The sequence below is a fragment of the Geotrypetes seraphini genome, chromosome 2 (assembly GCF_902459505.1).
Source record: "Geotrypetes seraphini chromosome 2, aGeoSer1.1, whole genome shotgun sequence".
Classification (NCBI taxonomy): Eukaryota; Metazoa; Chordata; class Amphibia; order Gymnophiona; family Dermophiidae; genus Geotrypetes; species Geotrypetes seraphini.
In genome coordinates this window covers 367,992,322-368,019,732 of record NC_047085.1, presented here as the reverse complement: position 1 = coordinate 368,019,732, position 27,411 = coordinate 367,992,322, and the positions used below count along the sequence as shown (strand labels likewise).

The following is a 27,411-nucleotide window of genomic DNA, read 5'->3' as shown; positions in this document are numbered from 1 at the left end:
ACGATTTGAAAATTATTCGGGATGATATTGGGAGCCAATATAGTTGCCTGATGAAGGTTGTGATTGAATCTAATTTCTTTGATTTGTAGATTATTCTAACGGCTGTGTTCTGGATGAGTTGCAGTTTGTGGATAAGAGTAGTACTGATGCCAAGGTAGGCGGAGTTGCAATAGTCCAGTTGAGGTAGGACCATATCTGAATGATCAGAGCAAAGTAGTGTGGGTGGAAGTATGATCATATGAGTCACAGTTGACGCATAGGTGCAGCCATTTTACAAAGATTCACGTTGAAAAAATGAATGGCATTAACATTTACAATGTGTCAGTTTTCACAACTTCTGTGTGTAAGTAGCGCCACTTCTGCATATAGCTGCCTCATTTTACAAACCTATTCGTGTAAGTGCCACTAATTAGGTAATAAGGACAAAATTGTAACTTAGTTTTATTTTGGAGGAGAAAATAAACTATGACATTAATGAGACTGACTCCCATGTGTAAAATCCTGACCACAATAAGCATTTTTTTTAAAACCTATGTGCGTGCCTTTGGAACTAGTGTTAAATCCAACATTGAAATTTTGCCCTATACATGTTTATTGTTAGCTTCTATACCATTACTAATGACTGGGGAGTCAATTCTGAGTGGTTTGCATGAGCTTCAGTAAAAGTGTTACATTACATGAGCTTAAGTAGTGGTGTTACAATATGGGCTCCTTTTACAAAGGCGCGGAATAGCATGCACTAGCCGCTACCGCCTCCTCTTGAGCAGGCGGTAGTTTTTCAGTGTGTGTTAAAAACGCTAGCGCACCTTCGTAAAAAGAGCCCTATATGAGCTTCAGTAATGGTGTTACAATACATGAGCTATATGTGAATCTTACCTATTTATATCATCTATATACATAAACTATAATGGTTGTTTCTGTATTGTCATATATTCCCTTTGTAAAATGGGCAATAGAGATATGAATTTTAATCCCACTCAAGCCAATCCCAAACCACACCCCCTGTATAATTTGCATCTCCATGTGTAAATAGTGGCTTTCTAAAGTGGTATTTACATTGTATGTGATATACACACGCAAATGCCACTATTTATACTTATATATATTTCTAAAATAATGGCCATGACCTGGAAACTTGAGAAGAATGCAAATTTATCAATGTCACATACTAACACAAATAGTCAGTTAAATATTTAGGCTACTACAGGTGAGGCACTTTAAAGGTCAGTACTACAACTATCTATCACTTATATAGCGCTGAGAGGTATATGCAATGCTGTATATTTTGACATTTAATAGATGGTCTCTGCTCAGAAGAGCTTACAATCTTATTTGGATAGACAGACACGACATATAGGGTTGGAGATGCAGAACCCAAGGTGAGAGGAGTTAGGAGTCGAAAGCATTCTCAAGGAGGTTGGCTTTTAACTGGGCTTTGAACACTGCCAGAGATGGAGCCTGCGAAAGGGATTCAGGCAGCTTATTCCAAGCATACAGCTCAAGGTAGAAAGGATGGAGTCTGGAGTTGGCAGAGGAAGAGAAGGGCACAGATAGGAATGACTTACCAGCTGAGCAGAGCTCATGGGTGGGGGTGGGGGGACAGACAGAAGAAATAGGGGGAGATAAGTGAAGAGAGATAATAATAATAATAATAACTTTATTTTTGTATACCGCCATACCCAGAAGAGTTCTAGGCGGTTCACATTGGTTAGAATAAATTACAAGAGGTTACATGCCAAATTGATCATAGAGTTGCGAACAGCAAGGAGAAAGAAGTTACAAATGGGTAAATACCAAATTGATCATAGAGTTGCGAATAGCAAGGAGAAAGTAGTTACAAGTGGTTACATTCCAAATTGATCATAGAATTACGAACTACAAGGAGGAAGAAGGGGGGAGAGGAGGGAGACGGGGGGGGAGAAGTTTCGGTAGGAGGGAGGAGGAGGATTGAAGGAAGGGGCATTAGGGGCTTTAAGGGTCTTGCTCTCGGAATAGGTGGGTTTAAGTGTTTTTCTGAAGTCGAGGTAGTTGTGGGCTTTGAGGACCATTTGGGCCAGCCAAGGGTTTAGTTTGGCGGCTTGGAAGGCATAGGTTTTGTCAAGGAATTTTTTTGAGTGGCATAGTTTTAGGGAGGGGTAGGCGAAGAGTTGGATTTTGCGGGAGGTCTTATAGTTGTGGTTTAGGGTAAAGTGAGGGGTGATGTAGCTTGGGAATAGACCAAATATTGTTTTGTAGCAAAAACAGGCGAATTTGAATATGATTCTGGATTCTAGTGGGAGCCAGTGAAGTTTGTGGTAGAAGGGGGTGATGTGGTCCCATTTTTTCAGATCGAATATAGTGAGGGGCAGCTGAGTGAGTGCATTTGTAGGTCAGTAAGAGGAGTTTGAATTGTATTCGGAAATGGATGGGAAACCAATGAAGTGACTTTAGGAGAGAGGTAATGTTAATATACTGGCTCTCATTGAATATGAGTCATGCAGCTGAATTCTGGATGGATTGGAGGGGAGTGAGATGTCTGAGTGGAAGGCCTGAGAGTAACGAGTTGCAGTAGTCTAAGTGCAAGGCGATGAGGGCATGGATAAGGATTTTGATAATGTGTTCAGAAAGGAAGGGTTGGATTTTGGTAATATTATAGAGGAAACAGCAGCAGGTTTTAGCAATATGTTGTATCTGGGCAGTGAAGGAGAGAGATGAGTAAAAGATGACCCCGAGATGGCAAGCAGAAAAAACAGGGAGAATGAGAGTGTTGTCCATGGAGACAGAGAACAGGGAAAGTGATGGGTTTAGGCAGGAATATGAGCAGCTCCGTTTCAGCTATATTCACTTTTAGATGGCAGTGAGACATCCAGGCAGCAATGTCAGATAGGCAAGCTGAGACTCTGGTCTGGGTTTCAGGAGAGCTATCTGGTACGGAGAGGTAGATCTGGGAGACATCAGCTTAGACCATCAGCCTGAATTTAGTTTGTTCTTGTACTGGGAGCCAGTGAAATTTAATTAGGGTTGGCCAATTACTCTTTCTTCTTTTTTTGTACTTAATATTGTACTAGCTACTGTATCTTCAATAATTTGCAGTTTGCTTAGCAATGTTCCATTTAATCTTATATAAAGACTACTGCAATAATCAAGGATCCTAATTACTAGAGTTTGCGTGAGTGAGTGGCAGGCTCTTTCATTCAGGTATTTTTTTAGTTGCTTCGCCAAGCAGAATGTAAACTAGGCATTCTGAATATCCAAGGCAATTAGAAGATGGAATGAATTTCTTGTTTTCAAAGAAAAAGCACGTTCAAGTTTCTGACTTTTTGATTTGAATTTGTATACCCTCAATACTGCACCTATGGGTTAAAGCTAATCAACTTCCCCAAAAATCTAGATATTCCAATTTAAACACATTGGCCCCAATAAAAAGACCATGGGAGGCAGCCCAGCTACCTCTTGCAATCTGCAGCAACCCTGGATATTCAATGCCGGAGGCTGTATTCCAGCTACCAGCATTGAATATCCGGGTCACAGTTTGCCACCTTGAACTTAGCCAGCTGAGCCTATATTCAGCAGCTGGATAGATAATGCAAAACGGTAAAAGATAATATCTGCTTTTTAGATGGGTCTATCTAGTTGCTAGTCTTAGCTGGCCAGCTGCTGAATATTGGCGGTGACTGACTAATGTTGCACTGCATACAAAACATAACAAAACATCATACTTCTTAACCGCGTAACCATGAGTTCTACGCAGTTTACAAAAGATTATAAACTAAAACAATTTAAGAATGACAAAAAAAAATTATTTGACCAAGTATTTTGAAAAGAGATAAGTTTTCAGTTGAGTTCTGAAATATTTATAAGAGCAAGCTCCAAGCAATAACAATCAAAATTCTGTCATGTGAAGCTGCTTGGAATGCTAAAGTATGGTCCAGAAATTTCTTACTTTTACAGTCCTGTGAATAGGGCATGGGACTTTCTACTATTTTTATACAATGCTAGAGAGAATCTATTAACCATGTAAGATGGAGCGGTACCGTACATAACCTTATAGCAAAAGCAACCCAACTTAAACATAACACAAGCCTCCATTGCAGGGATCTCAAAGTCCCTCCTTGAGGGCCACAATCCAGTCGGGTTTTCAGGATTTCCCCAATGAAAATGCATTGAAAGCAGTGCATGCACATAGATCTCACGAATATTCATTGGGGAAATCTTGAAAACCCGACTGGATAGCGGCCCTCAAGGAGGGACTTTGAGACTCCTGCTCCATTGGCAGCCAATGCAATTCACAATATAATGGAGTCAAATGATCATATTTTTTAAGACCATAGATCATTCTAACCGCTATATAGTTGGTCATCAGTGGATAGCCAACTAAGTGGTACTTAGCTAGCTGGGAGCTATAAATTTCTATACGCTCCTATACTTTTGGAAATATAGACTCCCCTCATAAAGATCTTGAAAAATTGAAAGTAAACATAAGAAAACTCTTCCATGCCCACAAGCCAATCTGTAAGAATTAGTATATTTTGAGACTGTACTGTACATCCCTAAATCCAAATGAGCAATGGAACTTAAAGAAATATATTTTTTATACAGAGCTAACTAACAGCAACAACAGACCCAAAGGTATCCTAAATTAGTTTCCATCTTTAAATTTTGACAAGTATTTTGATGAAAAGAAGGAATGAGTGAGAATCTATATGAACAGGCAGAGAAGGAAGCAACAGAATTTGCAAAACAGGAAAACCAAAAACCAAAAATTAGCCCAAACAAGATAAAACAAGTAGCAGATATAAATTTGGTGGGAAATCCAAAGTGTTATACCAAGAATTATATGTTGACCAAAGCGGGACATATGAATGGTTAATGAGGGGTGAACTGAGCATGAGAAAATGATAGTTGCAGCTCAGAACAACACACTACAAATGAAATGGTTCACTGTAAATGCAGAATAAACTGTAAAATAGATATGTATAGATTATGAAGACAAACCTGAAAAGACGACCCATCTCAGAACTAGCTACAAGGTTCTGATCGTACAAACTTTTATATGGAAAGACAAATATGGTGGCACATCTCATCCATTTGCAATTTTCTATATTCTACAATGTTCCTATACTGGCAAGTACTGGGATCATTACCCTAAGAGAATAATGAAGAATAAAGAAGCAATGATCACTTGAGACATTCCCATTGAAACAAGAAAACCAGAACTATGAAAAACATGAGAATGACAGATCTAATAAAAATGTCAGTGCCAAGTGACTGTTCATGGAAAGAGTGACAAATTCATGGAACAGCTCTTGATGGAGGTGATGGCGATGAAGACTATCTGAATTCAAGAAAGCTTGGAACAAGTACATAGGATTTCTAAGGGAGAGGAAAGAATAGTAGATGGTATGGATGGGTAGACTGGATGGGTCATAGAAACATGACGGCAGATTAAAGCCAAATGGCCCATCTAATCTGCCCATCCACAGTAACCATTATTTCTTTCTCTCTCTGAGAAATCCCACGTGCCTATTTATATTACATAGGTATGTAAACAACCTTGGCATAGATTGGGCATGAATTCTGGACTGTGCATCTGACTGAAACCTTGGTGTTTCCATTGATAGTCTGGCCAGACATCTTCTATCAACACAGCATGGCGTTTCAGACCATGTTCCCAAGCTAAGTAAAACTTTTTGATTTTGCTTTTCCTGTGCACAATGATGGGTATATGACCCTTTTGATAATTACATTTCAGTGGTGGTGGAGTTTTTTTGCCAGTGATGGTAAATTAAGCAGCTTGGAATCTTAAAACAGTATTGAGAGTTGTTTAATGCTGCATTGGAAATTTTGAGGCTTTTTCTCCACTTTGTTGTGAAATGTTTATCGGGGGGGTGGGGGGTAGCCCATCTCTGGCAAGTAATATTTTTGTAGTTTGATTTTTGGGATTTAAACAACTCTATTATATCTCCTCTCTCCCGCCTCTCCTCCAAAGTATACAGATTGAGATCTTAAGTCTGTCCCCATACGCCTTGTCACGAAGACCACAGACCATTTTAGTAGCCTACCTCTGTCCCGACTCCATCCTTTTTATATCTTTTTGAAGGTGCGGCCTCCAGAATTATACACAATATTCTAAATGAGGTCTCACCAGAGTCTTATACAGAGGCATCAATATCTCCTTTTTCCTACCTCTCCCTATGCAACCTAGCATCCTTCTAGATTGTGCTATCACTTTTTCAACCTGTTGGCCACTTTAAGATCATCACATACAATCACACCCAAGTCCCACTTTTCCATCATGCATATAAGTTCTTAACCCCCTAAACCGTAACGTTCCCTCGGGTTTTTGCAGCCCAAATGTATGACCTTGCATTTCTTAGTATTAAATTTTAGCTGCCAAATTTCAGACTATTCTTCAAGCTTCACTAGATCTTTCTTCATGTTATTCACACCATCCGGCATGTGTACTCTATTGCATATTTTGGTATCATCCTCAAAGAGGCAAATCTTACCTGACAACCATTCAGCAATATCATTTATAAAAATGTTAAGAAGTACAGGCCCAAGATCAGAACCTTGAAGCACACAACTGGTAACATCCCTTTCCTCAGAGCAATCTCCATTGATCACTACCCTCTGTCGCCTTCCACTCAACCAGTTCCTGATCCAGCCCGTCACTTTGGGACCCATCCCAAGGGCACTCAGTTTATTTATTAGACGTCTATGTGGAGCACTCTCAAAGGCTTTGCTAAATTCTAAATACACCGCATCTAGCGCATATCCTCTATCCAATTCTGTTGTCACTCAGTCAAAGAAATTGACTGGGTCATATGGTTTTTCATTTTCTCTGTTTCTCTGTTTGTTTTTGTGAACACAGAACAGATCCACAAACAAGAAGACATGAAATCAGAAATTGGGAACATTTGCCAGAAAGATACTAAAATATTTCTAATTGTGCTAAGTGCTGCCGGCTTGATTAAAAGCAATTTCTAAGTACACCTTGATAAGTGAACTTGAAAACTCTCTTTGTCAAAATGAAAATACTGTGGTGAGCATTATTAGTAAATTTCAGAGACTTACGATCATACTCCACATACCTTGGCTTAGCAGTGAGGCTCATTAGTTTCACAGTATGCACAAGAGTAACCCATTTGCAGCTATTGCACCCGAGAATCACATTCAAAATATTGATCCTAGTGCATCCTGTCATATTTACAGGCCTTCCTCTCTATCTTGAGAAGTTACTTCTGCTATTTCCATCATAGGAGTAAACTCTGTGGAACAAATTAACTGGACCGCAAAGAGCTTTTTCTGATATTCAGAAGTTCAAGAAAATGCTCAAGACTACAGTTTATATAGAAGCATTCCAATGAATGATGATTCTGGTTTATTCCGGTTTTTGGATTAATATATAATGGAGCGCTGTGAATTAATTGTTTTCATTGAATGATCTGAAATGTTTGTTGTTTGTATACATTTGGTTTGTTTTTATTTTATGTGTGTTGCTATTTGTAAAGCCGCCTAGGGATAGGCGGTTGAGAAATCTTTCAAAGAAATAAATACTAACTCCTTACTCTGCTTGTTGCTCGTTGAGGTTATCACAGGTGGATTTGCAGGTGATTTCAGCCCCATTTAGGGTCACTCAGGAGCACATATCACATTGCTTGTTACTATCTGGCCCTCTTACTTTGGAAATCTCTATCAAATGAATTATGAGCTGAAATCCCTACACTGTTTATATCTAGGACTAAGACCTGGCTACGGTGCTCATCATTTTTCCGAGAGCCTATGGAGCTGGCTTACAGGTGCTGTAGTATTTTTGTCTATCCTGATGTATCCTGATATGTCTTGCTTAAATAATCCAGAGCCTAGACTATAATTATCCCTTCGTGTTCTTTCCCTTATTCTGTTCTGTTTCCTGTCTGAGGAGCAGTCTTTTTGTTAATTTATAGCACACCACTTGTAACATGCCTATCCAATGAATGCTGGAAATGTCAATTGGTTAGAAGTCTTTTGTAGCAGGAATTGTGGTATTTGAAACTATCTCAAATTCATACCTACAAAGATGTAGAGAAATTTAAAAGGCAATTCTATAACTGGGCATCACTTGTGCAAACATAACATCATTAGCTGAGTCACTCAGTGGCGTGGTGAGGGTGAGAGGCCCCCTCAGTGGAGGTGCCCCTCCCCGCCCTTGTCTCCTTCCCTGATTCCCCCTATCATGTACACATCCCCTTCCCTTCCTCCATACCTCTAGTTGTTCACCACTGTGAGTAACAATGTCAATGTGATCCTCGCAACCCCAGCGGTTCTCCCTTTAACATTACTTCCTATGCATGGCATCAGGAAATGATGTCGGCGGGACAGCTGATGCGGTCGCAAGGAAAACATTGAAGTTATTGCTCGTGGCAGTGAACAGCTAGAGGTACGGCGAGGGAAGGGTGTGTGTGCATGGTGAGGGGAGGAGTAGGAAGAAGCAGAGGGGGGCGGGGTGCCAGCGCCCCCACCAGCATGGCACCCGGAGCGGACCTCCCCCTCAACTCCCCCTTACTACGCCACTGAAGTCATTATTTCCCAAAAGGATTCCAGAAAATCAATCCAATTCATACTGGTCGAAACTCATCCCTGTTGATCCAAAGTTTCACCACTCAGAGATTAAACAAGGAGGAAAGGGAGTCCACAGAACGGCAATCCCAGTGCTGCTGCTGCTGGGTTCATAAACAAGTCGGCGAAAGACAAAGGCGCGCGCCGACAACTGAGCGCAAGACGGAGGTGTGCGCCAAAGAAAATTACAGTTTTTGACCCTGGTTCACGGATGGGTAAGTCTGCCTATCCGGATCCAGGCATGCCAGGATCCGGCAAGGTAACTATTGGCAAGGTAGGCCCTTTAGTTCTACATAACAGGCTAGGAATAAACAGCACATAAAGCTTTTCAGAGTGCCAGGGAAAGAACAGGTTTGTTCCCCATTAAACAGCTGTTATCCACTTGATAATTCTCAGTTTGCAACAATCAAGCAATCATGTAACAATGATTTCCACAATTTCTTTGCATGGCAGCGGGACTTGGGTAGGGACTTGGGGGACAATTTCTTGTTAAAAACCCTGAATCGAACTGCGGGCTTGGTACATAGTGCTGAGCTACGTGAATGTCACTTTCGAACTGTCCTGCGGGCCTACGCTTCCCAGAGTCAGGCTTACCATGTGGGTTGTATTGATACTCAGTTATGTATCCGCTGTTCGGTGGAGGTAAATTCTTACTTTCATGGTCTTTGGAGTTGTGAGGGGATTCAGACCTTCTGGACGGAGATGGCCTCCTTTTTACAGGGTTTGTTGCGGACCCCTGTGCCAGTATCCGTGCAGTCTATGCTGTTTGCCCATTTTTCATTCTTGCATATGTACAATTCTAATGAAAAATTATTTCTTAGTAAATGTTTTATTTTAGGGAAGAAATGTATCTTGTGTTGCTGGCTGTCTTCTGAACCACCTTCATTCTGGTACTGGAGGAATCGCCTCCATGAACTTATGGGTTGGGAGGCCCGATTGGCTCGTTCTTCTCGACGCCGGAGCAGAGACTTTGTTTACACTTGGACTCCATATTTGAACATTTTGACTCCTGAGAGTCGTAGCCGGGTCTTGAATAGACTCCACCTCTGAAACTGTGCTTATGGGTGTCTCTGCTGTTCCCTGCTTACGAGTTTTCTGTATCTGTGGGGGGATGGGGAGGGGTGGGTGGGGGGGTAGGGGCTTCTTTGTTGGGGGGGGGGTATGGTGGGTCCGGGGAGGACATAAGAGTCCAGTCCTCCGCGGGTGTTTGATGAAAATGCATACCATGGTAGTTATTGCTGTTGTATTTACTGTTGCTTAATAAAATAGATTTGAACATAAACAAAATTTTTTTAAAAAATGGCTCTAGGGATTCTCAGACCTCCGTGCAACTAATATAACTAGCAACGGTCTTAATCCTCATTAGTCCCATTGACATTAATATTTAATTTTTCCTATTTATACTTTTACTCATTTATTCATTTCATACTAAACATATGCTACTTAGCTTTTTCTTAGTTTTCTTTATTTTCTTTAGATAACTCCCTTTGCTGACGCGTTTCGAGATTCTTTATCAAGGATGGGAGTACTAAAAAGGAGATAAACTCAAGTTAAAGAGCGCCTCCACACACATCGTACATTTCAAAACATTAAATCCAAAATTATTTTATTAAACACTCTTCTTACCAGACTCAAAAAGATTTACTGGACTATCTGATAACAGCCACCATAGAGCCAAAATGGCCGCGGCGTTCAATTTTCATGCAGAAATAGGGAACCCCTACAGCATCATCGACGCACATGTTCCAGAGGACCTCCCATTAATTTTTTTTTTTTTTTTAAACCCAGTACTGACAGCATTAAACATTCCGCGAACTAGTTATTATTCTGCCTGCACCATCCAATCCGTAGTTTCATTTAACCCATTAGGTGACATGGAATTTAACTCAAACATCCATCTTAATTCTTTTATATAGATGTTTGAGTTAAATTACATGTCACCTAACAGTGTAGGCAGAATAATAACTAGTTCACGGAATGTTTAATGCTGTCAGTACTGTTTTTTTGTTTTGTTTTGTTTTTAAATTAATGGGAGGCCTCTGGAACACGTTGATCGATGATCTTTTTGAGTCTGGTAAGAAGAGTATTTAATAAAATAATTTTGGATTTAATGTTTTAAAATGTACGATGTGTGTGGAGGCGCTCTTTAACTTGAGTATATCTCCTTTTTAGTACTCCCATCCTTGATAAAGAATCTCGAAATGCGTCGGCAAAGCGAGTTATCTAAAGAAAACTAAGAAAAAGCTAAGTAGCACATGTATAGTATGAAATGAATGAATAAGTAAAACTATATAAGAAAAATTAAATATTAATGTCATTGGGACTAATGAGAATTAAGACCATTGGTAGTTATATTACTTACACGGAGGTCTGAGAATCCCTAGAGACATTTTAAAAATAATTTTGTTTGATACTCTGTTATCACGAAGAAATTGTGGGAATGATTGTTTATGACACTTTTAAACAGAACAGCAGTTTTCAGGCTGGCCAGAAGGGGAGCCATAGAAAGCCTTGGCCCATGACTAAGCTATGTATGTTTGGGTGGGGTTTTACTAAGTACAAAGGAGCTCCTCAATGAATAGAGGGGGAGAAGGCAGGAAGACCAGTCACTTGAGAGAGACCCAGCCAAGCAGGAGGATCTGTACTAGAGCAGAGTCCAGCCAGAGCTAAAGGAGGCCTTTGAGATGCTAGAGCTGAAAGAAGTTACACAGGATCCAGAGGCAGAACTCCCCAGCTCAGTGGAGTGTATGGAGGCTTCAGAAGCTGTAGTTATTTTTTACTATTTTGTATTTCACTGATTGTCCAGTTTTTCTCTTTTGTGGAAACCGCCTAGAATTCTTTTGATTAAGGTGGTATAGAAAAATAAAGTTATGTTATGTTATGTGAGCCAGTAGAGCATAAGGATACCTTCTGATGAAACAAAGGCTATTTCAGGGGAGGGGGGTCCTGAAATTTTGATGTGTGCTAGAAAAGACTTAACTGTTTACAGAGGCTAAGACAAAAGAGTTATCTGTGAACTAGCAAGGAAAGGCCACAGGTGCTAGGTTTAAGTTTGTTTTTGAAATTCTGTTTTTTGGCTTCTCCTTTTGAATCCAAGGCTGGCTAAGGAACTGTGCAGGAAACCATATGGCCGTGGTGATAATGACTGCTTAAAAGTGTTTGGACTATTTGAGGAAATTTTCCCAGAAGTTTTTATTTTTTAATTCTTTTTGAAACTGGGAACAAGATTGTATTGGACCACAGACTACAACCAAAGGAACTATGAGGAGATACTTTAGTAATATGCATCCATTTAATTTTAATAAAAACTTTTTACTAAGCTTAGCTTACCCTCATTCTGTTTGAATTCCCTCACCAACGCGTTTCAGGTTCTTTTTCAAGGATGGGATAATCTTAGAAAAAACAGTCTGCTATAGCGGCTGTTTACAAATAGTCTTTGAAAAAGAGCCCAAAACGCTTCGGTGAGGGGATTACAACAGAATGAAGTTAAGCTAAGCTAAATAAACAACAGTCTGAAATAGCAGCTGTCTATGAATAGTCCTTAAAAAAGAACCCAAAACGCGTCGATGAGGGGAATAAAACAGAATGAAGTTAAGCTAAGCAAAAAGTTTTTATTAAAATTAAATAGATGCACACTAATGAAGTAATTAAAAGTAATAAAAAAATAAATAAAATAACGTAGACAGATGTCGCTGGGGCCAATGAAGATATAGACTGCTGCGAGTTAGATTACTCAAACAGTGGTCTGAGGACCCTGTAGACATCTGAGAGTCTGTATTTTGAATAACCTTCATGTGAACTGTTGGGAGTGAGGTTATGAGATACGTTAATTGAAATACATAGTGTCACTTTGTTTTCAAATATATTATGTGTACACACAATTATAAAATGACCCTCTAAACCAGTGGTCTCAAACTCAAACCCTTTGCAGGGCCACATTTTGGATTTGTAGGTACTTGGAGGGCCTCAGAAAAATATAGTTAATGTCTTATTAAGGAAGTGACAATTTTGCATGAGGTTAAACTCTTTATAGTTTATAAATCTTTCCTTTTGGCTAAGTCTTAATAATAATATTGTAATTTGTAGCTAAAGAGACATATGATCAAGAAACTGTTTTATTTTGCTTTTGTGATTATGATAAACATACCGAGGGCCTCAAAATAGTACCTGGCGGGCCGCATGTGGCCCCCAGACCGTGAGTTTGAGACCACTGCTCTAAACGTAATAGAGTCTCCAACTGAATCCCATTCAAAATGCTCTGATAATTTGATACACTTGAACAGTTGGTAGGAGATGATTAGCAAAACGTAGTGTTGCAAGCTTGATCTGTACCAAGGTTTGAGAAAAGGTTTTAGCATAACAGATCCACTGGTATGAACATGTATGATAGGAGAAAGTAAATGTATTGGATTTCATGCTTTTATATATATAAACTTTTAGTTTTAGTTAGCTATAATAAAAGATTGCAACTTACCAAGAATTACTACAATGCTATACTTGATAGCTTTCACTTTAGCCTTTGATATGAGCCCTCGATAGGTATAGTTCACACAGAATTTGCCATCTGTAGAAGCACAAGTGAAAATACATATTATTTACTCCTTATGCCGATACTTTGCTAGTGTTAGCCATCATTTGCACCTTAACATAGTAAAAACTGACAGATTCCATTTTTGCCTTCAATTTGACAATTGCTTCTCCTAGGTGCTTGCTGTCATTTTCTCAGTCTGTACAGCATGCTGTGTTCATAAAACTACTTGTAAAGATTTTGATTAGACTGGTTGAAATAATGGCAATCAACAAAAGAGAGCCAAAGTTCACATATGGGCACAATCAACTGAATGTAATCAATAATGAACAAAACCAGGCAAGCCTGCTATAGATGTAAGGAGAAAAGAAGTTAACAAAATGCTGTTTTTGAGGGAGTATTAAAAAATCCTCTCTCACCACTTGTCACTTACATGCATATATGGAAGTAATTGCTATTAGATGCTATTCTTTTTTATTATTATTATTTTTAAATTCAACATTTTATTGAACTTATTCAAACTGTACACAGCAATTACAAGAAAAATATTGTAGATAATTGAATATAAACCAAGATTTTGGGGCCACAAAATGGCCCAAAAATGTGGGTCTTGGTTTATATTCAAATCCCATTCAGCCGCATCCCCTTCCCAGACCCACAATATTGACCTGATGGTTCAGTGGTGAGGGGAGCTGGAGTAACCAATCCCTCCTTCCCTCCCTTCCCCCTGGTAACCTTTGTGCCAGCTCTGCAACCAGCCCATCCCCTTCCCCTCCCGGTCCCCCACAGGCCTACCTTATGTCCATGGTGGTCCAGTAGTAAACCGGGGCAGGAACGATCCTTCTACACTCCCGCCCATACAGTCTCCATAGTTAAAAATGGCTGCCGCAAGTTCCCATGACAATTTCACGAGCCTGTTGAGTTTTGTGAGGTTGCCATGGGAACTCGCAGCAGCCATATTTTACTATGGAGACTGCACAGATGGGAGCATAGAAGGATGGTTCCTGCCCCAGCTCATCACTAGATCACCAGGGCAGCTCTATGGCAGCTGTAAATGTAAGTGCCTAAATACAGGAGTGAATAAAGTGAATACTGAAATAGTCAAAACATACATAACCCACTCATTCCCCTCCCATCTGAAAGCTCTCTTTGCAGTTAAGTGCTAGAATACTTAGGAAGCCAGTTATTTAATAGTGCCTAAGTGCGCTGAGGCATTTAACTGCTGTTTGCCCCCCTCCCACCCCATAGTTTGAGCACCAAATGTTAGGTGTCTAATTGGCACACTAGAATAACTCCTGTATAAGGAACTCAGTTTCAGCATCATTAGCCCTTCTTTAAGGAATCTTTCTTCATAGCTAAGACTTTAAACTTCATTTCATTAATTTAAGAATGGCCTGATATTTCTTGAAAAAAATCTTTAGATGCAGTATAGCTTTCTTTCTCTTTGCTGCTACAGAAAGATGAGAGGGAGCTGAATCTGGAACATATAGCCTATTATTCTCCTTTGGAATTATGAACTCTTCTCTTTCTTTGACTATCGATATATTTCCCTTTTACTCCTCTCTCTAGCTATAATGGGATCGATATTCAGCCAGCAACTGTGGGTATTTTAGTTGCGGGTGGTGTTATTCCCTGTTATTGAATGCTGGACCATGTCTGAGCTCCAGCATTGAATATCCAGGTTTATGCGGTTGGCTGTCTCTTATGCAGTTATGTGTGATATTCAGCACTTATATACCTAAGCAACACTGCATAAAGATAGGACTGACTTTTATGCAGTCCTATCTAACCACTAAACTGAGGCAGTTAAGTGCTGAATATTGGCATTAAGGGCCAGATTCTGCAAATGGCGCTGTGAGTTAGGGGGCGGTAGGTGCCTAACTGATTTAATTGTCTTAATTGGCACATTAATCGACCAATTAAAATCTCATTTTAAAAATGTAGGTATTTTTCACTTTCTGGATGACTGAAAATTATTTTTTTAAAAGTCTTGAAGGGGGACTTGGTTTAAAGTAGGGTTGCCAGATTTTCCTTTTGGAAAATCCAAACTCCCTAGCCCTGCCTCAAGACCTACCTAGTTACGCCCACCCTGCCCTAATTCTACCCCCTAGCCCCCCCCCCCCCCCACTGCCTGCTCTCTTGTTGGACAGGGAGGAAGTCCACGCATACGCGGCCATCACTTGAAGACGTTACGCAAACAAGCGGACTTCCTCCCTGCCCGACACAGCTTTTCAAATCCTGGACAAAGTGCCGGGTTTGAAAAGACGTTCGGACCCCCCGGACATGTCCTCAAAAGTAGGGCATGTCCAGGGAAATCCGGACTTCTGGTAACCCTAGTTTAAAGCTCACGACCCTAATCACTAGGCTACTCCTCTGACTCATTAGCTGTGTTGTTCAGAATGTTCATAATACTGCGTTTCCCCGAAAATAAGACAGGGTCTTATATTAATTTGTGCTCCAAAAAACACACTAAGGCTTATTTTCTCGGAATGTCTTATTTTCGGGGAAACACGGGTAGTAGTTGCAGCGGAACCTCACTGACCCTCCCTCTGTGAGCATGACATACCTCCGAAGCCTTATGCTCGACTACCGATGTGCAGCTGCTCGCTGAGTACTTCCTCATGCAGGCCGTTCTCGTCACAGCTGCGCCGGCCTAAGCCGCCCTTAGACGTGGCCGAGCCAACGTTGCGCCCATGCAGGGCCACATGCTCGGCCACGGCAGCAATGTTCTCAGGTTCCAGGCCTTGGATCGCCGGAGCCCACAGTCCACAGAGGGGTCTCCGCTACCCACTGTCGGTGTTCTTGTTTTATGGTCTCTGCCAGTACATGGCCAGTGAGTCAGGGGCTACCGTGATTCTTTTTGTCACTGCCGGAATAGCCCTCACTGCTGCTACTGCCGCCGCCGCTTTCTGACATCGAGCTGGGGTTGGCGGCAGTCACTATCAGCCTCTGGCTCTTCATGTACTTGGCCTTGTCTGCAACCAGTCTCTCCACAGCACTCATGCTCGCCCGAGCTGTGCCTTCCAGCTGTCTGCGTAGGTAGTCGGGCCCCTGCCACTGTTTTTGGAGGTGGGGTGGAGGAGAGGAAGGGAAAGATGATTGGCAGCACTAGTGTCATGGATCTTAACTAGGGCTTATTTTGGGGGTAGGTCTTATTTTCAGGGAAATATGGTACCTGCGGCTGACATTGGATCTGATTATTTTTCTTTCCAGTTTCACTTTCAGGGGAGAGTGGGGGGGACAGCAACCACTGTGGGATTAAAGAGAGGTCATGCCTTATTTTATTTTATTTTTATTTATTCAATTTTTCTATACCATTCTCCCAGGGGAGTTCAGAACGGTTTACATGAATTTATTCAGGTACTCAAGCATTTCTCCCTGTCTGTCCCGGTGGGCTCACAATCTATCTAATGTACCTGGGGCAATGGGGGGATTAAGTGATTTGCCCAGGGTCACAAGGAGCAGCGTGGGTTTGAACCCACAACCCCAGGGTGCTGAGACTGTAGCTTTAACCACTGCGCCACATACTCCCCTCCAGTAAGAAAATGAATGACAAAAAAAAAAAACAGAGAAAAAAAAACTGCATAAGAAACCAAGCACAAAACTGCAGAGAAAACCAAGCCAAAAGGAGGAGTGGCCTACTGGTCAGAGCCCCAAGGTTGTAGGTTCCAGCCCCATGCTGCTCCTTGTGACCCTAGGCAAGTTACTAAATCCTCCATTGCCCCAGGTACATTAGATAGATTATGAGCCTGCTCAGATAGGGAAAAGTGTTTGAATATCTAGATGTAAACCACTTAAACAACCAAGTTCTTCACCCAGAGAGTGGTAGAAAATTGGAACGCTCTTCCGGAGTCTGTTATAGGGGAAAACACCCTCCAGGGATTCAAGCCAAAGTTGGACAAGTTCCTGCTAAACTGGAACGTACGCAGGTGAGGCTGGACTCATTTAGAGCACTGGTCTTTGACCTGGGGGACGCCGCGTGAGCGGATTGCTGGGCACGATGGACCACTGGTCTGACCCAGCAGCGGCAGTTCTTATGTTCCATTGATAGGCAATATACAGCTAACTAACATATACATATGCAATGTTGAGTAAAAACAGACCTGACAAGACTGTCCCTCTCCTTTACTAATGCGTAGTGTGGGTTTTAGTGCCGGCAGCGGCAATAACTGCTCCGATGCTCATAGGAATTCTACGCGTTAGTAAAGGAGGCTATAAAGCCTGCATCAGGAGTCCAACTATTTCCGATATATCCCACTGCATAGATAACTTGACAAACCCCCTCTTTTACTAAAGCAGACAGCAAAGGCCAGCACAGTAAATGCCTTCGGAGCATATAGCCATGTAGCATTTGGCTCTGCGGCTTCGTAAAAGGGAGCCAAAATGTGCAACAAAGCCTTTCTATGTCTCAACAAATTGAACTGCAAGACAAGATGCCGACAGTGCCCGCTCAGAAGCTTCTGTCCCCTCTAGTCCCACCCACAACACCCCCCACCCTTACTGTTTGGATAAACTACAGTGTGAAATGTCCAAATTCTGAGTTTTCAAACTCAGGATCTGGACATTTTTTTAAGGCATTTTAAGACATCCATCTGCTTTGAAAATGAGGACCACATTATATGAGTTAACCTTATAAAAAAAAAACAAGGGGGGAAACGTACAGACCATGAAAATATTTATTTATTCAATTTTCTATAACATTCTCCCAAGGAGCTCAGAACAGTTTTAAATGAATTTATTCAATTACTCAAGCATTTTTCCTTGTCTGTCCCAGTGGGCTCACAATCTATCTAATGTACCTGGAGCAATGGGGGGGGGGATTAAGGGCTCCTTTTACGAAGCCGTGGTAGCGTCTTTAACGCACGTGACTTTTCATCACCCTCTAACCCCCGCGCTAGCTGGAAAACTACCGCCTGCTCAAGAGGAGGTGGTAGCGGCTAGCGCGCGCTATTATGTGTGTTAAACCGCTACCGCGCCTTCGTAAAAGGAGCCCTAAGTGACTTGCCCAATAAACTGCAATAGTTACATTTTATAAACACATTGCACTGTAATTCCTGAACGAAGGAACAATCCCGCACTTCTTGAAAATAAAGTGTGAACACTGGAATAACAGTGATGAAATTCGTTACTGGTAGTATTACAATGGAATGCAGTAGTATAAAGAACAGAGAACACCCTCCAGATGTTTCAACTCATTGATTTAAGAATGGTATCAGGAAACTGAATACAGTACCATGATTTGTTACCAACAGTACCATGATTTGTTACCAGCCTCTTTGACCTTGCACTTAACTGCAGTCAATTTTATTTTAACAATGCAACATATATAATTGAAATGCCCATTGAGATGATAAATTAATATAAAAACAGTTCTGCCTATGTTGAATTTCTGCTAGAGGAACACATATAACTTATCTGTTGCGAGGAAACCAAGGAGTCCTTTTATTAAGCTGTGGTAAAAGATGACCTTAGCATGCCCTTATGCGGTGGCCAAGGAGTGGCCTAGTGGTTTGTGCTGTAGCAGCAGCACTTTGAGGTTGCAGGTTCAAGCACAGCACAGTGACCTTGGGTAAGTCATTTAACACTCCCTTGCCCCAGGTACATTAGTCAGATTGTAATTCCAGAAGGACAGATAAGGAGAAATACTTCAGTACCTAAATGTAAACCGCTTAGGCTATAAGCAGTGTATAAATGCTAATAAATACATTTTTAGCATGGGTGTAAAAATGACCTTTTTTTCTATTTTTAGCATTTTGTAGGTGGTAAGAACTCCTGCCTTATTCATGTGTGAACCAGTTAGCATGCAGTAATGCTGATGCACTAACTGGTTAGCACAAGAATGTTCATGCACTATCAGTGGGCAGACTAGATGGGCCGTGGGTCCTTATCTGCCGTCTATTTCTATGTTTCTATATCGGCACATGGGATCTCTTCACAGGGCAAAGGTAGGGGAGGGACATTAAGGTGGGCAGACTAGATGGGCCGTGGGCCCTTATCTGCCGTCTATTTCTATGTTTCTATGTTTATCTATGATATCCCTTAAAAAAAAAATTAGAAAAATTTTTTAGCACGTGCAGATTTCACTGATACACAGAAGCAAAAACAAAAGGTTGACCCTTGATATCCACAGAAATGCAAATCTAACGAAAACAAAAACGCTGTGGAGAAGATGATGTTCAAGATGCAAGCTTTATTAAAAGTACAGTCCAATAATCCACATATGAAATGCCTAGGACCCAAATCATGAGTGCAATAAGAGTGCATGGTACTCTTTTTATTTTTTGCTGCATTAGTAAAACTGCACATTTTCTTTCCACCTCCAAACTCACTACTTGTTTCTCTGACCCTATTCCTACCCATCTACTTGCCCAGCTATCTTTCACTTTCCATTGCAACTGTTCCTGATGCCTTCAGATATGCCGTAGTGACATCACTCCTTAAAAAGTCTTCACTGGACCCTACCTGCCATTCCAACTATCGGCCCATCTCCCAAGTTTCCCTTTCTTATCCAAGGTACTTGAACTTGCTTGTTCACCGTCGTTGTTTTGGCTTTCTTTCATCTCAAGCTATTCTTGACCCGCTTCAATTGGGCTTTCACCTCTTCATTCTACGGAAGCCGCCCTTGCTAAAGTCCCCAATGATCTGTTCCTGGCCAGATCCAAAAGCCTCTGTCCTATCCTCATCCTTCTTGATCTCTTTGCTGCTTTTGGCATTGTTGATCACCACCTACTCATCAATATGCTGTCCTCACTTGAGTTTCAGGGCTCTGTTATTTCTTGGTTTTCTTTTTATCTTTCCCATCGCACTTTTAGTGTATGGCCTGGTAGATCCTCCACCACTACTAGCCCGCTATGGTTCGGTGTAACCCAGGACTCTTGTCACATAACTTCTGCTTTTTTCCATCTACACTTATTCCCTTGGTGCTCTGATCTCATCCCGTGGTTTTAAGTATCACCTCTATGCTGATGACTCACAGATTAACATCTCTATACCTGACATTTCTACAAAAATTCAGGCCCGAGTCATAGCCTGCCTGTCCGACATTGCTGCCTGGATGTCTTGCTGTCTTTTAAATCTAAACATGGCCATGACTGAGCTTTTTATCTTTCCTCCTAAACCTGTCTCTCCTCTTCCCCCATTCTCAATTCCTGTGGATAACACTCTTATCCTCCTTGTCTCATCAGTTCACAGCCTAAGAGTCATCTTTGACTCTCCTCTGCACAAATCCAACAAATAGAAAGTCTGTTGATTCTTTCTCTATAACAAAATCTGACCTTTCCCATCTGATCACACTACCAAAAACCACACTTTCATCACCTCTCACCTAGACTACTGCAACCTGCTTCTCAGAGGTCTTCTGCTAAACTAAATTTTCTCTCTCCCCTTCAATCTGTTTAAAACTCTGCTCTACATCTTATATTCTGCCACTATGCTCACATCATCCCTCTCCTCAAGACATTCCATTGGCTCCCTATCTCCTTCTACATACTGTTGAAACTCTTCTTATTAACCTACGAGTGCATTCACTCTACAGCTCCACAGTATCTCTCCTCTGTTATCTCTCCCTATACTCCTCCCCAGGAATTCCTTTCATTTGGTAAGTCTCCTTTAACTGTACTTTACTCCTCTAGTGCCAATTAGAGAATGACACGGGGACACATTTTCCCCCATCCCCATAGGAACTCATTTTCCTGTCCCCGCAAGTTCTTTTCTGGTCCCTGTCCCATTCCTGCAAGCTCTGTTCTCATCTGCCCAAGCCTCAAACACTTTAAAATCATATGCGTTCGAGGCTTGTGCAGTTAAGGCAGAGCTTACAGGAATGGGGTACAGACAGGGACAGCGACAAAACTTGTGGGGACGAGATGGGGAAATTGAGCTCTATACCCTGGAGGCAAACGGCAAACTGCAGCTCTATACCCTGGAGGAGCGCAGAGAACGGGGCGACATGATTGAGACATTTAAGTACATCACTGGTCGCGTCGAGATGGAAAACGATATATTCTTTCCCAAGGGACCCTCGGTCACAAGGGGGCACCCCCTCAAACTCAGAGGGGGGAAATTTAGTGGTGACACAAGGAAGTATTTCTTCACGGAAAGGGTGGTAGATCACTGGAACAAACTTCCGGTGCAGGTGATCAAGGCCACCAGCGTGCTTGATTTTAAGAATAAATGGGACATACACGTGGGATCCCTACGAGGGTCAAGTTAAGGAACTGGGTCACTAGCACTCAATGGGGTGGGTCAATAGAGTGGGCAGACTTGATGGGCTGTGGCCCTTTTCTGCCGTCATCTTTCTATATTTCTATGTTTCTATGTTTCTACAGGGACGGGGGACAAATTTGTCCCCATGTCATTCTCTAGTGCCAACTCCAGGCTCCATCCATGCTATCTTGCTGCACGTATGCCTGGAACAGACTACCTGAATCAGTACGTCAAGCTCCATCTCTGGCAGTGTTCCAGTCCAGGCTAAAATCCTTCAAAGACGCCTATGAGATCTAGACAAAGGGCACATCCCAGACTACCCTGCTTTCCCTAATATTTTTCCCTCTACCCTTTCATTTTTTTCTTAGTAATGTAACCGTACCCATTTGCCTTTTGTCTCATGTTTAGTCAATAGAAATTTTTACCATGTATGTCACTACCCCCTTCTTTTTTATGATGTAAACTGCTTTGGAATTTAAAGCAGTATATCAAGCCATAATAAAACTTGAAACTTTTTTGAGGCTCATAACTCCATCCCATGTCTATTTGTCACACCCTCTGTTGTGCTGTTTGTCTGCCTGTCTAGATTGTAAACTCTGTCTCTTAAATGAATAATGTATTATACAGCCTTGCATGTGTCTGGCAGTGCTATAGAAATAATTACTAGTGTAGTAAAAGGATCCCTAAGGTAACTCATCTGCATTTAAAAGATTATGTAAACAAGCATGCTTATCAAACAAGCATATACAACAATCATAAGTGAGGATCACTTACCAGTGCAGTTGGAAACAATGACAGCATGTGCTTTACTTTTCATCCATATAGTTCGTATCACAATGAAGTAAATTACACTGCCATTAGAAAAAAAGTGAACAAAATAATACAGCCATTTACTGTAAAATGTTATTCAGTTGATAACACAAGCCCTGCTCTCTAATAATAAGGTACTGACAAATAATATTGTTTAGCATTATTGAGAATTTAGAAAAAAGTAATTTCATTTTAATTTAAAGGTTTGTTGGCCACCTTCCCAGACTACAAGTGATACCAAGTTAGTGCACATACATAAACACAGATCAATATAACATAAATCACAACTGGATAATATATGCAATAGTCAAAACGTAAGTGCAAACATATCTAATAGATTACCAAAGGGTGCCAGTAAAGTAAAAAAGCAAAGGCTTATGGCATATTTAAGAGAATTAAGAGGAAATATTTAGAATGGATAGATTTAGATTAAATGGAACTCAGCTGATGTACCAGTTCGAACCTTGAGGACCTCTCAGTGAAATAGGACAATTTAATGCTATAATAAAGCAATTTCTATAAAGGCCCCAGTACATGTTGTTCCTTGAATTTCTACTTAAAAAGCCAACCAGTAATGGGACAGCACATTCAAATGTAACCACAGAATTTATTTTGAGTAAATACTGGTAGCTACTTTTACCTACAAAGAGGGGACAGTTTTCAGTGGTGCTTTTCCTTCAGGCATATGTAGGAGCCAGCTCTGTAAGTGCAAGAAGTGTTGTTGAGCATCCCCAGTAGTGAGCATGCTCTTCGATTGTGTCCAGGGAGAGGCAATCTGTATTTTCTTTGGTATTTCCAACATTTTTTAAATGCTGGCACCCGAGATCCCAGGTAAACAGTGATAAATACGAGAAGCTGCTGTAAGGTTCTCAGCCCAACCAAGAAGAGAACAATGTGGAGCCATGAAACTTTTCTTGACACTTTTCATTTGATTTCAAATCATTGAAATGAAAAGTGTGGAATAACATGCAAGTTTCATGGCTCCAAATCATTCTCTTCTTGGTTGGGCTGAGTACATTTCAGCGACCCCTCGCATTAAGACGCCATAATGCCTCCTTCCACCAATGACTAACAGCCAACCTTATTGGTGATGTCACAATGGCTTGGTGCCTTATATTTGTGCCCATTTGTTAGATGCATTTTCCTCATTGAAATGAAAAGTGTCAAAAAGAAGAGTGGAATAACTTGTACGTTTCACAGCTCCACATCATTCTCTTTTTGGTTGGGCTGAGAACATTTTAGTGGCCCCTCATAGTTCCTTTGAAAACTGCCCTCCCCACATCAAGATCAATAGCTTAAATGTTTGATATGTCTGAAATAGAGAACCAATATAGTTCCCTTAATAAAGGGTGGCTCTCACTTCATGATGTCCTATGAATTAACTGTATAACTGTGTGGCTGAAAGTTTATTTTTACCGATTGGTCTTTTGAAGACTGGACAATGTGTAATTTGGCAGTTATTTGGCCTTATTTCTAGGGCACTGGTTTCATGTTGTAAGTTGTAAGCTGTATTTTATGTGTTTTGTTGAGTTTTGTTTTAATTATGTATTTATCGTTGTTACCTCATAGATGCTGGATACGAGGGTTATAAATGTTTTAAATAAATAAATACTGTGTTAGTTAAAATCTTCTTGTCAGTCTCATAGCTATGATAATGAAAAGAACATCCCATTAATCTGAGTCACCATCCTCAGATTCTATACTGCTTGGGGCAAATTGCTTTTTTTGTTTACTCCTTAAAATCCAGGAGGATTATGGATGGAGGTGATAGGACTTCCTCTCCAATACTGACAACTGCAGAACCTCTGTGAAGTAATATTCTCCCTTTGAAAGCTTACTGTCAGCTGCTTTTTCTTTTTGGATATGTTTGTGTTTTTCTTGTATTAATCAAACTTGGATCCACCCTAAATTGAGGCCTTCAGTATTGTATTCATTAGACATTATTATCTGTTTGTTTGTTTTTTTTCTATTTGAACTATGACTTTTCTGTACAAGTTTGATGCTCGGTTGTTAATTAATGTAATTGTAAAAAAATAAGAAGGGGATTCATCAAAGGGCGTTAAGCGTGTTAGCGTATGCTAAATGTTAAAGACACCCCCAGAAATATAATGGGTGTCTTTAGCGGTTAGCATGCTCTAATACACATTTTCCCTAAATAAATAATATCCAGGATAGTAATGTCTATCTATCTATCTATTTATCTATCTATCTATCTATCTATCTATTCATTTAATTTTCTATACTCTTCTCTTAAGGGAGCTCAGAATGGTTTACATGAATTTATTCAGGTACTCAAGCATTTTTCCCGGTAGGCTCAGAATCCATCTAATGTACCTGGGGCAATGGGGGATCCTTTTACTAAGGTACACTAGCGGTTTTAGCGCACACAATGGATTAGTGTGCGCTAGCCGAAAAACTACCGCCTGCTTAAAAGGAGGCAGTAGCGGCTAGCGTGCGCTATTCCGCGCGTTAAGGCCCTAGCACACCTTTGTAAAAGGAGCCCTAAGTGACTTATCCAGGGTCACAAGGAGCAGTGTGGGTTTGAACCCACAACCTCAGGCTTTGTTGCTATGTAAGTAAGCTACAACTATTAAAACATATGAAACAAGATCTTAGTTTTAGATAGAATCCCCCCCCAACCCCATTAATGATGTATCTGAAGTATTACTGAAATAAACTAAACCAATTTGGCGAATAGAACAATCTAGTTTATTTTTCTTGGAAGAGAAACATTATCTTAAGAGGAGGTCTAAGAATTAGGCAAAAAAATGGTGTAAAGCTCCTGTGGGCCAATATTCAGCTGTGTAAATAACCCTACTTATTTAAGTGCTACTCCCCCTCCCCCCCTTTTTTTTTTTTTTACAAAGCTGCGTTAGTAGCTGCTTCATGGCAATGGCACTGAAGCCCATTAATTCCCAATGGGCTTCAACCCGCTATGGTAATCAGCTTTGTAAAGGAGGGCCTTCCTGTGCTTATTATTCATGTGAACACGATAAATGCAATTCTATAAATTAGATGCTCACATTTATATGAATGGGACATCCACAAATATATAAAATAATGAAATATATGTGCATGTAAATGGCAAATATTCTGCTAAGTACTGTTCTGCAAATACTCATCTCCGTTTAACTGATTACTGAAAAATACGCTTACCCTCTGCTCCCAAACATGCCCCCAGTGGTAAACAAATTAATTTCATTTTTTTTAGCATATGGGCAGTGTGCACCAATTCCAAAACTATTGTGGGACAGTGACGGGACTAAATCGCGTGAGACAACGGCGCGCCGACAACTGAGCGCAAGGTTGATGGCGCGCCGAAGAAAAGCACTATTTTAAAGGGCTCCGACGGGGTGTGTGTGTGGGGGAACCCCCCCACTTTACTTAACAGACATTGCGCTGGCGTTGTGAGGGGTTTGGGGGGTTGTAACCCCCCACATTATACTTAAAACTGAACTTTTTCCCTAAAAAACAGGCAAAAAGTTTGGTTTCAAGTATAATGAGGGGGGTTACAACCCCCCAAACCCCCGACAATGCCAGCGCGATGTCTGTTAAGTAAAATAGGGGGTTCCCCACCAACACCCCCCGTCGGAGCTCTTTGAAATAGTGCTTTTCTTTGGTGCGCCGTCAACCTTGCGCTCAGTTGTCTGCTCTCAGTTGTCGGCGCGCCGTTGTCTCGTGCAATTTTGTCTATGAACCTTGTGGGACGCCTAAGTGTGCCCCATGGTAGTGCCTTTATGACCTGCAGTAAGCATGCTTTATTGCTTACCGCAGCTTAGTAAAAGAGCCTCATAGTGCTTATTTTCAAGGGGGCATACACATGGGTGGAGCAAAGGTGGGACACAAGCAGCGATTCCACTTGCATGTGTAACTTACAGACTTTGTGGCTTTATGGCTGGTATGATGTGGATGCCTATATATTAGGGGTTATATACTCAAAAAAAGAGGGCAAAATCTACAACTAATATATTACTATACACACCACTAGTGGACCCCCAATTGTCTTGTTATACGGAGGAAAATTACCTCAGTTAAAGGGACAAACCATAATATTAATAGCCCATATCCAATTTCAATCATAGGTCATAAAAACCTCCAATAAACTTTAATGTAATGTGCTTTTTTATTGTGCAGTTAACATTACATTAAAGTGTATCTGAGGTTTTTTATGACCTACAATTGAAATTGGATATGAGCTGTTAATACTGCCAAATTATTAATATTGCGGCTTGTCCCAATATTAATTTTCTTTTTCCTCCGTATATCAAGACAATTTCCACTAGTGTTGTGTATGGTAATATATTAGGGGTATCATAACATTAGCATTCATACGTCACCTTAACATTCAAAATTTCATTCACTCTTCATATCAAAGTAATATCTGTGGGAAAAAACCCCAATTTTGATTGTAGCTATATCCAAGTCTTCAATTAATATATTATAATACAACTGACAATTCAATCCAAGTACAACAGACCTGAAGATTTTTTTTTTGATCTAGCTAGTAGTCTTATTTCTAAGTTTCAAACTGTTGAATTCTAATCTGTTTCCCTCAGCTGGATGTTTAACTCAATACTTCTCTGATTAGATAACAAAAATGATAAATTTAGTAATTTCAAATTTAGATTCAGTATTGAATAACCTTCCTCAGTTGGACTTATGTTTCAGTTATTCCTATGGATAGGTTCTGATTCTAAGAAAATATTTATTTATTTTAGTATTTTTTGACCACTTATAGCCTAAGTGGTTTACATTCAGGTACTCAAGTATTTTTTCCTACCTGTCCTGGTGGGCTTACAATCTGACTAACATACCTGAGACAAGGTTGATCTTCGCAAAAAGCAAATTTGACTATGTTTCCCCGCTTCTGTCAAAACTTCACTGGCTTCCGGTGATTTCTAGGATTCGCTTTAAATGTACCTGCCTAAATTCAAGATCCTACATGGCATTCTTCCTCTCCTAATTCCGCTATCTTGAAATTCTTTGAGACCTGACACTACCAGATTCGCCCACTCAAACTATCTTTCCCCTCGTTAAAAGGCGTCATGTATGCAGGTAAATTAGGGAAATCCCTTTACTTCAAATTCACTGAGATTTGGAATAACCTCCCTGCCCCGCTGCTGAACCTAGGCTCATTCCAATTATTCCGAAAGCATCTGAAAACCTGGCTTTTCTCCAAAACGTAAAGCTATGTAAAGCTAGCTATCCTCTTCATAACCTTATGTCCTTCCCTCATTTATTGAATTTACCTGTAAGCTCTATCTTTACGGAGATGATGCAGTATACAAACT

At 40.7% G+C, this 27,411-nt stretch overlaps 1 protein-coding gene across 1 annotated transcript in view; it reads right to left on the bottom strand.

Annotated features, from left to right (window-relative positions):
• The window catches only part of NPSR1 (neuropeptide S receptor 1), a 271,780-nt gene that overhangs the window by 17,284 nt on the left and 227,085 nt on the right, over positions 1–27,411 (bottom strand). Inside the window, exons 6-7 of the mRNA XM_033932853.1 lie at positions 22,085–22,161; positions 13,055–13,144 (exon numbers count right to left, since the gene is read on the bottom strand). Of these exons, the coding sequence (XP_033788744.1) occupies positions 13,055–13,144; positions 22,085–22,161 (167 nt within the window). The remainder of the gene's footprint in view (positions 1–13,054; positions 13,145–22,084; positions 22,162–27,411) is intronic.